General features: G+C 38.1%; 1 protein-coding gene across 2 annotated transcripts in view; it reads left to right on the top strand.

Moving 5' to 3' along the window:
- The window catches only part of LOC149222993 (squalene monooxygenase SE1-like), a 187587-nt gene that overhangs the window by 125484 nt on the left and 48810 nt on the right, over nucleotides 1-13293 (top strand). For both annotated transcript variants that reach the window (XM_089385704.1, XM_089385705.1), the window contains 3 exons: nucleotides 6985-7203; nucleotides 7371-7646; nucleotides 7878-8156. In XM_089385704.1, coding sequence (XP_089241830.1) covers nucleotides 6985-7203; nucleotides 7371-7646; nucleotides 7878-8156 — 774 coding nt within the window. The remainder of the gene's footprint in view (nucleotides 1-6984; nucleotides 7204-7370; nucleotides 7647-7877; nucleotides 8157-13293) is intronic.

The raw sequence follows: 13293 nt of genomic DNA, 5'->3' as shown, positions 1-13293 counted from the left end.
GTTGCAAGCCTCAACGTGGAAACCTGGTGGATTGCACGAGGAACTTGGAAGAGCCATAGAGACTCGCTGATGACAGACAGAGAGCCAAGTCACGAAGGAGATCTGAGCATGTAGTGGGAGTTGAATCATGTTATCATAGTGAAGGCGCCATGTTGCACACATTCTTCGTCCATTCATTGGTCTCAAAGAATTTCGACTAACAGAAGTGAGCTCAGACATCCTAGCAAAGATCCTTTTGTTTCATATTTTGTTGATGTGAGATGTTCTGCGATTACGTATAAGCTTGATGAAATCAACCGAGAGCACATCCTCAAACATTTGTTACCACTGCATGGAAATGATCCTAAGGTCGACGTGAGTGGATATCAAAAAGTTGGGACGCTGAATAGTTAGATGCATATGTGAATTAAGTGCGTAGATGTGAGTGATGAACTCAATCGAAACAAACAACGTAACCAATGCATGTTGTTGACTAAGTTAAACTGTAGGACTAAATTTTCGTATAGGGAATAATATCTCGCCGGTTGGATTGGCGCTGATTTGGGCCGCGAAGCATCGAATTGAGGTGCGATCCAAGCAAATGACCTGGTTGAATTGTGTATCAAATCAGGGATCACATTGTCTGGAACCACAATGGATCATTGAGTCGCATTGCTGGGCAAAGGGAGAGCAGTAAAAAAAGTGGCGGGCATGAATTCTCTTGGAACATTCAGAACAATCTAGTACCAACAACTGAGCAACCATAATTAATTCTTCATTAGAAAGATCAATTCATTCTCCGGACGATGATTCTTATCAGTTTAGAATAAGGGGTCGAATCACCAGTACATGAAGGTTGAGATTAAGTAGTTGAGGCAAGTCTGGAAGATGAAGGGGTTTTCCTAGCTAATTCAAACCTGCGACTGGAATTTTCCTTTGTTGTACAACCTATCAATCCCCACGGCCTTTATTCTTGAGTTGCGTGGAGTATTAGACACCTGGAACGATTGTTGGAAACAAAGAATGGTGTTTATTGCAGAGATAAGATTTGTAGAGGTCCATCTGTATGTGGTCACGTTATCCATAAAGAGTTTGCAGACTTATGCCATTATCGTATGAATTCTGGGCATTGTTCATTATTAGTCAAAAACATCGAGTTACTGCTACCACATAACCTTTATCAACTGTCATGTATAACATTGCTTTGTCATGCAGTATATTGTTGATTGGTTGAGTCAGTGAAAAACAGGAACCAAATTTTCAGACGATATTGGGTCAATCGTGGAATAGTGAGTCAGAGTTGTTGGTATCACCTGTAGAAAACCAAAATATCATTTAATTCCTTCTTGGAGCAGAGTTGTTGTGCCAAGTACAATCGATAGTTTATCGTTTTCTAGATGTTACTTGCTGAAGATTCTAGTTCCTTGAGATCAGTTCTCCTACAGGTCGAAAGTGATCCACCGATAACCAAATCCATTAACCAGAATATCTTGCTGAAGACTATGTTCTGAAGATTGTAACTCTGGAGCTGGGCTATTCAAGAATTATTGGAGTTATTGCTGAAGACATTTACCAGGTTCATCTATTTCATAGTGTCACTGTTATTTCTCTTTTAAGTGGATTAGTGAATGGCTGACAACATTATAATTGAACCAAGAACAATTTTTCCTACATCAGTGTGCACTTTAACTATCTGAAAAAAAAATGTCTCACCGAGAAACAAACAACTAGACCCAAAGATTAAAGTGTCATTGTGTTGTAAACTCAAACATGGATGAACCCTTCATAAATTCCCTTAATAAACTAGCAGTAGCAATCAACAGATCCCTTTCCAAGGGAATACTTTCTATGCTACAGTAAGAGAAACCATAGAAAGAACATGAGTTGGGATACAAAATATTTACACTTGGGACAGATTTGAGATGCATGGGGTTACACCCAAAGCCCTTCTCAAACTAGAAGAAATTGCTTCACTCCTCTCCAAGGTGCATCAGTTAGATGGGAAGAGCTTGATTTGGGCTTTAAAACCATCCATGTTTCCCTTGGTACAACATAAGTATTTGGAGCATCCTTATGTTGGGGTCAAACTTCCAGTTGTCTCGTCTCAGTAATATCATGATGCTGACCGCACCTATACCTCCTTATAGTGATGACATTATGAGGAGAGTCTTTAGGCTGATTGTGGAGACCATTCAGGCTTTGGATCACAATGGGGGCCCTACCTTTGGGAAGAGGTTAGAGATTCTAGAATGCATGACCTTGGTTAGATCTTATAACCTCATGTTTGACCTAGAGTGTGAAGATTTGATCCTACAGATGTTCCAATGCTTCTTCAACATTAGGAAACATCCTCCTGATACAGTCGTAACACATATGCAGTCCATTTTGTCCTCATGTATGGGAGGCCATGATGCCATTTGCAGGAGGTTGCAGTCTAAGTTGCTGCCATTTGGAGGGAGGAACAGTTGGTTTCACTTGCTACTTATGAACTAGCCAAAGGGTTAGTTGAACAGAACATTGGATTGTTCAGGAAACGGTTGAACCCGGAGGAGTTGCAATGGATTTATGGTGACCAACAATGTAGCAGGAATGAGCTGAGGAGGAAGGGTCTTTGCTTCATTTGCAAGGAACCTTGGGGACCTGACCACTCATGCTTGAGTGATGCGGAGATGATAGGGGTAGGGCAAGAGTAGATCCCTTCTAACTTTCAGGGTGATGATTATGCTTTTATGGTTGAGTCCATGAGTTCATATGAGGATACCCTTGAGGAGCATGATCAGTCATGTGGGTATGTTGGAAGCGGCCTAGGTATGCATTCATGTGAGATGGAGTGCGATGAGCAACATATTGTCTAGGGAGCAGACTTGCCAGGTGAGCGACTGATGATTCAGCATGGAGAGCACATAGAGGAGCAGGAGTCAGCTGAGGGGGACGATATGCATAATGTGGAGAGCCAGTTAGGGGTTCATGTTGAGCCCATGATAGAGGAGGATGAGAAGCCATCTTTTGGACTAACGATTGATGAGGAGCAAACAGATGCACAGATAACCATCAGGGTTGTAGTACTTGCAGACACTTGTCGTTTGGAGGTGTTGGAGACTGACAGGTTAGTTTGGTAGGGGGTTGGTAGAGAGGGGCATGGAATTTTTAGTCAGATGAGGGAGGATCTTTTGGAGATGGTGGTTCATCCATCTTTGGGCCAACCCACTGGTGAGGTTTAGACAGATGAACAAGTAGCTGGCAGAGCTGTAGTACTCTCAGGGATTAGCCCTCTCAAGGAGTACATAGATAGGGCGTGCAATACAGTTTGGCCATGTGTACCCATTATAGGGAGAGACAAGATTTTACCGATGGATATTGTTAATTGGCCAGACAGAGTTGTGTGAGATGGGCATGGTGGAACATAGGGGACTTGTTCCATATACAAGTGCCTACACATTCGGGATAGATTGGCAGGAGATCATGAGTTGGTATCCTACTGATGGAGTGTCATTCTTAGTCAAGAGTGTGGTACAACATAGGCCCTTAGAGATAGGTGACACTACATGGGCCAGTTGGCAACAGAGCATAGGTTGGTCATCCATCAACATTCCATCACAACATCAGCATAGTAGGGTTGACCTTGGTCTACTCCAGAGGTTAGATTGGAGAGAGGTGATGAGTTGGTATGCGGTTGGTGGAGCAACATTCACGGACGTAGCTATACCACAACAGGAGCCATGCAACATTGATACTTGTTCTTGGTGTCATTGGGATCCGGGAGGATTTGTTGATGATGGTCAAAAGTTGGTCTGGGATCTGAGCATTGAGGGGCCCATTCACGGTGGGTTGACACAAAGGCATCACATCATTCAGTGGTTTGTGTGGGATCCGAGCATTGGGTCTCAGTTGCAAAGGGCCACTAGATTGGTCCACAGGTTTAGATTGCTGAGGGCAAGCAATCTTGGGGTGGGAGGATTTGTGATGTTCCTTTTTCTGGTGTTCCTTATGGCATGTTTATGATGGACTTTCAGGGTTGGAGGCAGATAGGTCACAGGTGCATGTTTACCTCATTAGTGGGCCTAGGGGCTTTTGGAGATGTTCTAGGGGCGTTTGGACTCTGGAGGAGTTCACTTTCCATTCTCCATCATTAGGATTGATTCTGCATAGCTCACTCCTCATTCCATTGCATTCTGATAATTCTCGTAAAATGGGGTTATTATTGTACATAACTCATTTAATTACGCTTAAGGTGGTTGTCCGAGAGGAATACTTGACGGAACACCTTAATGTAATAACTCGTTGGAATCGGAACGAGATCTACATAATGAGATGGTTAGCGGGGATTTTCAGTGGCTTTAGGAGGCATGATGGCCAATTTACCATTTTCCCACATTAAAAAGAATATTTTAATTGAAACAAGAGGGAAATGAGCTCAATGATTATAATAATAATAAAATAGGAGGTTCTAGAGGGGTTCATCAGATTTATAAAAAGGAGGCCATTGGAAGGACATCTTGGATTTGATATTGCTTCTTGTATAAGAGGTTGAGAACCCGATTCTCTATTTCATTGGTAGCCCCAAGATGGAAACCCTCGGGTAATTCAGTGAGATTGGGTGAGTACCCATCTCCATTTGGTGAATTTATACATAATTCATAGGAGAGCTCAACAGTGACATTTCAGTTTAGTTTTGGAGGGCCAACACAACATCAGAGCAGATTCTTGAGGCCAGTTTCCATCTCAGCTATTTTTTTGTATCAGCATGTAAACCCCTGTTGCTTATTATAATAAAAGTTGAGATTTCCTTCTGCCCATCATTGTTATTTGCAGTTCTCTTTTGTTGAATTTTACATGGCAATGTCCTGTTTATGAATGGAAATTTTATCTGAAATATTTCTGAGTTAAAAATTTCAAGAAAACTCCAACTTTTCGCATTTGGAATATTACAAAAGTCTTGTGAGAGGGAGCTTTTACTACTTCAGCCTACACAGACTTCCCCTTACTTTTTATTTTGTTTTTTCTACGTCCTCTTTCTTTGGATAGGCATTCTGCCCTTTAGGACTTTTGAGGGGGGAGGGCATGATGAAATAGTATTTTTTTTCTTGAGTTTATTTTGCTCTTCTCCTCTTTAGCCTTTTATTTGGCTTGACAGACTTTTTGAGGCTTGCATTTTCTTTTTTTTTCTTCCTTGACGACCCTATTTTGAATGATCTTTGGCAAGTTAGCTATAGGTTAGGGGGATTATGTCTCCTATGAATGGGATAGAAAGTGAAAAATGTTTAATGGAAAGTGTTAAGTATGGAAGGGATATGTTCAAGCTACCCAACCTAAATCCCAAGTAGTACCTAGTGGCCTAGCTTAATGATACTCTTATCCAAAAGTAATTATGTCCTGGTGGTTAGAAGTAGTAACCTGGTAACATCCTTACTAAGCTGAATGTGATAATGAATCCATCTAATGCTGACATCTACACAACAAGATGAAACGTTAACATCATTTTCAGATGAGGAGGTTAGCTAATGAAACCATACCAACCACTAATCGAAGCAGCATGAAATATCATTCAGCACATTTGAAGTCAGGGGCATGAGGAAATGATACACCACTGTGAATGACTTATGAGCAAAGGAATGTAACTGATGAATGGAGAATAGCAGGTCAAACTTTATAAGATAATCTTGTCCAAGCTGCGACAAGTCACATCAACTAAGTGTGTTTCTATGGGGTTTCCTGAAGTGCAACACTATCCACTTAGGTAGCAAGTTGTAGACTGAAAAACACGTTTAAAAGAGTGTTGTCACTTTAGGGCAGTAGGATGGTTAGTTTCCTGGGTTGTATTACCAATGAATGGAACACCAAAAATTGCTCTAGAGCCAATTGTAGCGTATTCTCTTTGAATTGATAATAGGATTAAGACTGGGTTAGTTGCCCTCCACCAGGGAAATTCTAGAGCACTGGACTTTTGATTGATACTTCCACCAGTTTTTTCATACAGAAGTGATGAATTCCAATGTGTTTAACATACAGGCAAAGCAGTTCCATTTTCTTCAAAGACAGTGTAATCTATTTTGTCTGTAACAAATGCCACCTGTTAAGGATGTTCTCACTAGCTTTGAACTTGGGATGTGATCATCATGAATATGAACAAGTCAGTGCAAGAAATTTACATGTTGCAGTGTGGTAGCTTAATTATTGAAATTCCCATATGCACAGCCCTTGTTTGAAACTTTGACTTATAACACTCAGTCAGGTTTCTGTTCTGAATTTTAAAGATTTGTAAATTTATGTTTTTGTTTCCCAAGTTTTATGCCATGTTTTAGCAGAGTATTTCCCAAGTTTGAATTAGACTCTTACTCTTCAGTTTGCTGAGTCTTTCCCAAGTGTGACTTTGATGCACTGCAATAAGATATATGAAATGGAAGATCTTTGTTTTTGATGGTTATAGGGATGTGAGTTGCATATTTTCTTTAATGTTTAATTTGCTGTTTTTTTGCATAGATGCATTTATGCCTTGTAGAACCTCAGAACACTAAAATTCCATTTTGACGTGAAGAACACGAATATCTGTACTTTTCTCTCACCGATGTAGATAGTATGGCTAAAGGGAGACTGACAAATAGAATTGGCACATGAAGGAAGAGAGTCTCAGGTTACATTGATGAACGATAACATAGAAGTCATCTTGCAAGTAATAGAGGAAAATGGGAATCAAAATACAAAAGTTTTTTTTTCTTATCGTGCAGTCCCCTCAGCAGTGATAGTAGTTGCTATTTCCAGGTCACAGTATTCATTTTAGTTAGTGAAATTTTGCTTAGGATATCAGAACCAACCAAAATATTGTACTGGTATCATGCAACATTGTCATGTTATTTTGATGCAGCATGTATAGGCACAAACAACTTCATGGCTTATTTTACATTGGAACTAATGCTTGTCATAAAAGATAATTTTCAGAATCTTGTTTTGTTATTAACAAACTAGGACTGTGAAATAATCATTACTAATCCTTCCATTGTTATGCAGGTGGATGTGACTTCATATTTTGTAGGTCTTGTGCTGGAAAACTGCGACCTTCCATACCCTAATTACGGGCATGTTATATTAGCAGATCCCTCTCCTATCCTATTCTATCCAATTGGCAGCACTGAGGTGCGTTGCTTAGTTGATATACCTGGTAAAAAGGTTCCATCCCTGGCCACTGGAGACATGGCAAAATATTTACAAACTGTGGTGGCCCCTCAGGTAATATAGAAAACAATCAAATCACACCTGGCTGGTAGTTAAACCAATCTATTTGTATTTCCATCTTAAAGGTGATTAGACGAGTCAATAATAAGTGTTTTAAGGAAGATATGTACTGTAGTAGGGATAATATGAATATCATCTCATTCTTTTCTGGAATGTATCAGCTTCCAAAGCAGCTACAAGTACCCTTTTTAGCTGCTGTTGAAAAGGGAAATATGCGGACCATGCCAAACAAGAGTATGCCTGCCTCACCGTTGCCTAGTCCTGGAGCTCTGCTTTTAGGGGATGCCTTTAATATGCGGCATCCATTAACTGGTGGTGGAATGACTGTTGCATTGTCTGACATTGCTGTTCTTGAGAGGCTTCTTAAACCTCTCCATAACCTTCATGATGCATCTTCCCTTTGTGAATATATGGAAGCCTTCTACACACTGCGTAAGGTATGTATACTTGTGCATAATCGAATTTTTCTTATACAAGGAATAAGTGGAAAAATTTGGCCAAATGGAATCACTACCAGTTCATCTTGTGAACATGACAGTTTGTAGTTTTTTGTCAGACTCTGAGCTACTCAGAAGTTTCTATGATGTTTCAGTTTAATTTGTGGTGTTAATATTTTGTTCTTCAAATACTTGATACTAATCAAGGCTGGCTTTATTTATTATATGCAGCCTCTTGCATCAACGATAAATACTTTGGCAGATTCTTTGTATAAAGTTTTTTGTGCTTCATCTGATCAGCCGATGAAAGAGATGCGCCATGCTTTATTTGAGTATTTGAGATTAGGAGGTGTGTTTTCCAGTGGACCTGTGGCACTGCTGTCTGGTTTGAATCCACAGCCATTGAGTTTGTTTCTGCATTTCTTGGCAGTGGCTGCATATGGTGTTGGTCGACTCTTGTATCCTTTCCCTTCACCAAAACGAATTTGGCTTTGTGCTCGTCTAATTGCAGTAAGTCAACAGACCCTTTTGTTGGTTTGCTGTTAATATATTAGTGTTGATGTGTTGAAGCATGCATTTGCCAATATTTATTGGTTCAAATTCTTCAAATTTGATTGATTTTCTACCAAATATAAATGGAACACAATAAGATCATGAATCTTCTTTTGAGACTTTTTTCCAAGCTGCTTTACAGAAATCAAGGAAAACCAATGTTTTCCACAATAGAAATCTGGCATCTCTGGTTTCTTCAAGGACTGCTACCTTTATCATAAGAGAGACATGCTACACCCTCTTTGTAATAATTAGTCAACATCTTCATCAGTTAATGGGAACTAAAGATCATTTCTGTGTCAAACCTCTGAAGACGTGTCTGTTGCTTTTCCTCCCAGAAGTGATATTCATAGACCACTTTGTCATGGAGTAAAACTCTTTGCACTTGGCTTAAGTTTGAACTTCTTTGCAAAAGAATTGAGCGTTGACTCTCTGAAGATGCAGATCCCACATATATCAACTTCCATTTCAAATCATCTTCGAGAGGGGTGAGGAACTAATACCATATCTCAAACTGAAAAGGATTCAGAAACGCTGTACGGTTATTCAGCATTATAACATTGGTTCTTATATTCGTTCAATCCTTTGAATATTCTTTTTTTAGCTCACCAAACAAGATGTTGACCCTCAAAACTTGGCCAAGTATGCCACCTGCTAGAAGTAAAGTCCTTATTACTGGCTTTTCCTCTCAATGTCAACCTTTTTCTGGGCAAAACTCTTCTGAGTGAAATCATGAACTCAAATGTGAATGCGCGGGTTAACTTAATGTATTAGAAAAAGCTAATAAATTAAAATCACAGTGATGAAAAACTTGAAAACCACAACTTAGGAACAAATAATAGATTCAAATCAGTCAATTTCAATATGACCTTATAATTTGGTTTGATTCAACTTGACTCCCATTTGACTCAAGACACAACTTCCTGAATCCTAGACTGGACACAGAGATTTAACCAGTGTTGCACTTATCATGACAATATCAGAGTTATTGCGATAATATAGCCAAAGTCAGCCTCGGCAATAAAATCGGCAGTAATTATCACGAAAATTTAGGTAATTATTGTGATAATTTGGACATTGTCACCCTGTCTATGTCAATTTCACCTTATAACCAATTTTTTGCTTTTTTAACCCTCATTTTTTAAAACTAAGTTAGGAGATTGAGCAGTGAGGATAATGTGACTATTTTCCATCAAACAAACAAAGGGAAACCTATTGTTTTCATTTCCCATGATTCATCTCATGAGATACATACCTTGGTAGATAATGGTAAATATTGAATTCTTAAATTTTTAACCTATGTTGCATGGGTTCCCGAACCCAGGGGTGGGGTTCTCGAACCTATCCCGAGTTCTCGTCCCTAAGTACCAGATTCGGGTACGGGTTCTTCTCAGAAGAACCCATAAGAATCGGGTTCTTCTATGGAGAACCAGGTTCTCCAAAAAAAAAAATTGGGTTCTTTGGGTCTTGTTGACCCTGCCATCTACACTTACCTACAAGTCAGTGAGAAAAAACTTTCAACCCCACAAGGTGCGGTTGGTGGCAGGGAACTCAGAGAAGGAGCTGTCACACTAATCCTGACTCTCTCTGTTTGAGCAATCTCCTAGGTTAGCTAACGGGGGGGTGGTCCCTAATGAAAAGTTATGTTAAAAGATGTGAGTTTCTAGGAGAGTGTTATAGTGAAAATGGATTACTTTTAAGGATTTATGGGCAAATATGAAGTGAGCAACTTGAAATAAAAATGGCAATCTAATATGATTAAAAACCATAAAACCAATGCTTTATAATGAATTTGCTCAAAGTAAAATGCAATGCTCTCAAAAGAGAAAACAAAGTAACCCTGAAATGTAAATAAGAATTGTTAGCACAAGATATGTAAGATACAAAATGCTTTTGAGATAATCAACTTTATAAATGAAAACATGTGAAACATATTTTGCCAAAACCCAAAAATTAGTAATTAACTTGGAAATGTGAAAGAAAGGAAGTGCTAAACCAAGACATCAATATGCAATTAGACTTGAAACATGAAAAGAAAACACTTGTTTGAAATGATTACAATACTTGCTTTTGGAATAGACTTTGCAAATGAAAACTCAAACCATCAAGAGACAAGTAAAGTAAATGTAATGGAAAGTGCTCTTGGTTAATTTTATTAAGTAGCTCTACAACAAGATTACAATTTAACTCTTCAATCCTCAGTCCTCATCCTCGCCCAATGATATGGATCTCACAGTGAGGAGTCAATAGAGGAGTAGAGGATCCCTAAGATGTCTATTTCAATCAACTTATGTTGGACGTAAAATTTTAATGAGGCTTGCGGCCTTCCTACACTAAAATGCTTAGATGAAATGAAAATTGTGTTAATTCCCCAAATTAAAATAATGATACATGCAAATGCTTCAAAGAGATTGATTTGCAATGCTTGAAAATGAAATAGTGTTCAACATAAGTTGCAATTATAATTTCAATTGGAGGAATAAAATTAGCTTACAAGTGTTGCATGTGTTTCATCAATGAATTAAAATGATACAAGTAATTTGCTTGAAAGTAAAATTTGTTTCAAATAGAGAATGACAATAAATTGCTCCAATATTAAAGATAACAATGTAGCATAAAATTGAAGCATGTATTCAAGTGTCATGAAACAATTTACAAGGTAAATGGAAACGAATCAAAGTTTGTTAAGAATATAAAATGCTTACATGTAAATGATGAATTGCCCAAAGTAAAGTGTAAGTTTGTAGCTCCATGTAACAATGAGAAAGAAAATGCAAAGCTCAAATAAAATTGTAACAAACTTTAACTTAATGAAATGTGATAGTGAAGTTGTGTTAATTCCCAATTAAAACATGCATGTAAGTGAATGAAGTATGAAAGCTTAAACCATGCAAATGTCAATCCACTTAAGAGAAGCCTCCCTCTAAATGGGGAGATAGGATACCATGGGAGAAATCCCAAGCTCCCACAAGCAAGTTAGATATTTTATTAATATTACAATGGGAAGAGGGCCCTTCAAAGTTCTCAACTATACTTCAAGGAGAGTCCTCACAATAATTGCTTGAAACTTGGACACTAGACTTCTTTTATTGAGAAAGTAATGACAAGATATCACAAAAATTATGCAAGGGAAACAAGGTGTGAGTTTCCTCCAGATGCCCACGGCTTAAAGAGGAAAATGGGCAGCCCTCTAGTGAACTCGACTTGGCCAAAATAAGCCTCAAAAGGGTTCATGTCATCCTTGGAAATCAAACCCCCAACACTTGCCAAACGTCCTGCAAACACTTGTTAGATGTTGCGGGAAGTTGCTCTTCAAAATCTGCCACACAAGAGTTAGAAAACAATCCAAACAATGGCTGCAAAATAAGTAAAGTATTAATGGAAAAGTCAACAAGATAAAATGTACATGTACAATTATAATTTACAAAAGTCTAAGCTCGAGAGTGAGTAAACTCTCGTCTTTGCTTAGCCATCTTCAAGTTCTTAGATAGCAAATGAAAGAAATGAAGTACAATGTTTTTTTCAAAAGAGATTTAAATTTAGAATTTTTCGGCTTGTGCACAAGTTATGTGCCGAAATGCCTGCAAAACCACTTTGTAAGATAAGACTATAAAGGTTCAAAGAACAAATGAGAGCTTCTTTAAGAATGTATCAAGAGTGGGTTGGTCTTTCCAAAGACTTCCCCTCACGCTTGATTCTGTAATCCCAACAAGAATTAGTTCCATATAGATTTAGCAATAAACAATGATAAGAAACTCTAGAGATTTATTTAAAACCAACTAGAGCATTCTATACCTAGAGCATACTTCTAAATCAAATGTTAATGCAAGATAGCTTTATATTAACAAATCTACAAGAGCATATGGAAGCAAACTAGATCAAAGCATGAGTAAAAGGAATTATACCAATGCTCAACAATTCATCACACTCGAAAATGAGGAACACCTCATGAATGAAACCCCAAAGTCCTTATTGGTATTTCTAAAAGTGTACAAGGCAACAACGCTTCCGTAAGCACAATAGCTAGTAACAATATTCTTACAATGTGAGAGCCCATGGCTCTATTATATAAAGAGTTGGGAGCAAATCCCAATGAATAATGACAATGACAAATGACATTGGAGCCAATCCCAATGTAGAAGTGATTAAACAAGTGGCATGAGATGACAATCCCAAAAAGAAATTTGAATTTGTTGAATGGAGCTCTAATGCCAAGTGTAAAAATCGAATTCTGGCAAGTGGACATCATTTTCTTCTTCCTTTAGGTGCCAAATTCGAATTTTATGGTGGAATGACAAGTGTATATGGGTGGTAACCTATGTGGGGACAATTTCTCACAAAAATATCCACCAAATATTCTTTCAAATCCTCCCAATTGTGCATTAACATCACAAATTCGAATTTCCAAGCAGTTTTTTCATTTAATGCCAGAAATTCGATTTTATTTGAGCACATGTCCTTTCCTTGATTTTAGGAGTTCACATCACCTTGGGACTGTAATTTAACTCCCCCATAATTTTCCACCTCATTTCCACAACATTTAACATGAGTGGATATTTATTTTTCTCCATTTATTTAATTTCTAGCTTAATTAATTGCCAAATTTTCCACTAAACTTAGGAAAAATGGGTTTTGAGGGTCCAAAACACATTATTAACCCCTCAAAGTGTGTTATAGTAGAAATTTGAGGGTGAGAGGTGTAATTTTGATTAGTCATACCCCATATAACTTCTCTAGACTACACTTATTACAATTTAAATACAATTTTATTTGCAATTTTTAATCTACGAGAAATCTAAAAAAATAAAAAAATGACTACCTAGACCTAACCAAATTCCACAATTTTTTTTGTGTGATCTAGTATGGTAATATACATCGACTCTAGACACTAAGATTTGTCAAGGGCTCAACCTTCAAACCGTCACCCCGGCTTTGGGGTAAAATGTGAGTGAAAAAACCTAGAAAATTATTTGCCTTTGAAAAAGAAGGGATAATTAACCAGATAAAAAAAACACTCCAAGGTGTACTCGTTTGCTGATCGAGTCTCAACATCCTAGACCTGTTATAGACTCAAAACTCATTATTACTAGTATGA

The sequence above is a fragment of the Pinus tabuliformis genome, chromosome Q, assembly GCF_031772625.1.
Source record: "Pinus tabuliformis cultivar Carrire ecotype Pingquan chromosome Q, CPIR1, whole genome shotgun sequence".
NCBI lineage: Eukaryota > Viridiplantae > Streptophyta > Pinopsida > Pinales > Pinaceae > Pinus > Pinus tabuliformis.
Note: the sequence above shows the minus strand (reverse complement) of the source record. Positions and strands in the feature narration are given on the sequence as shown.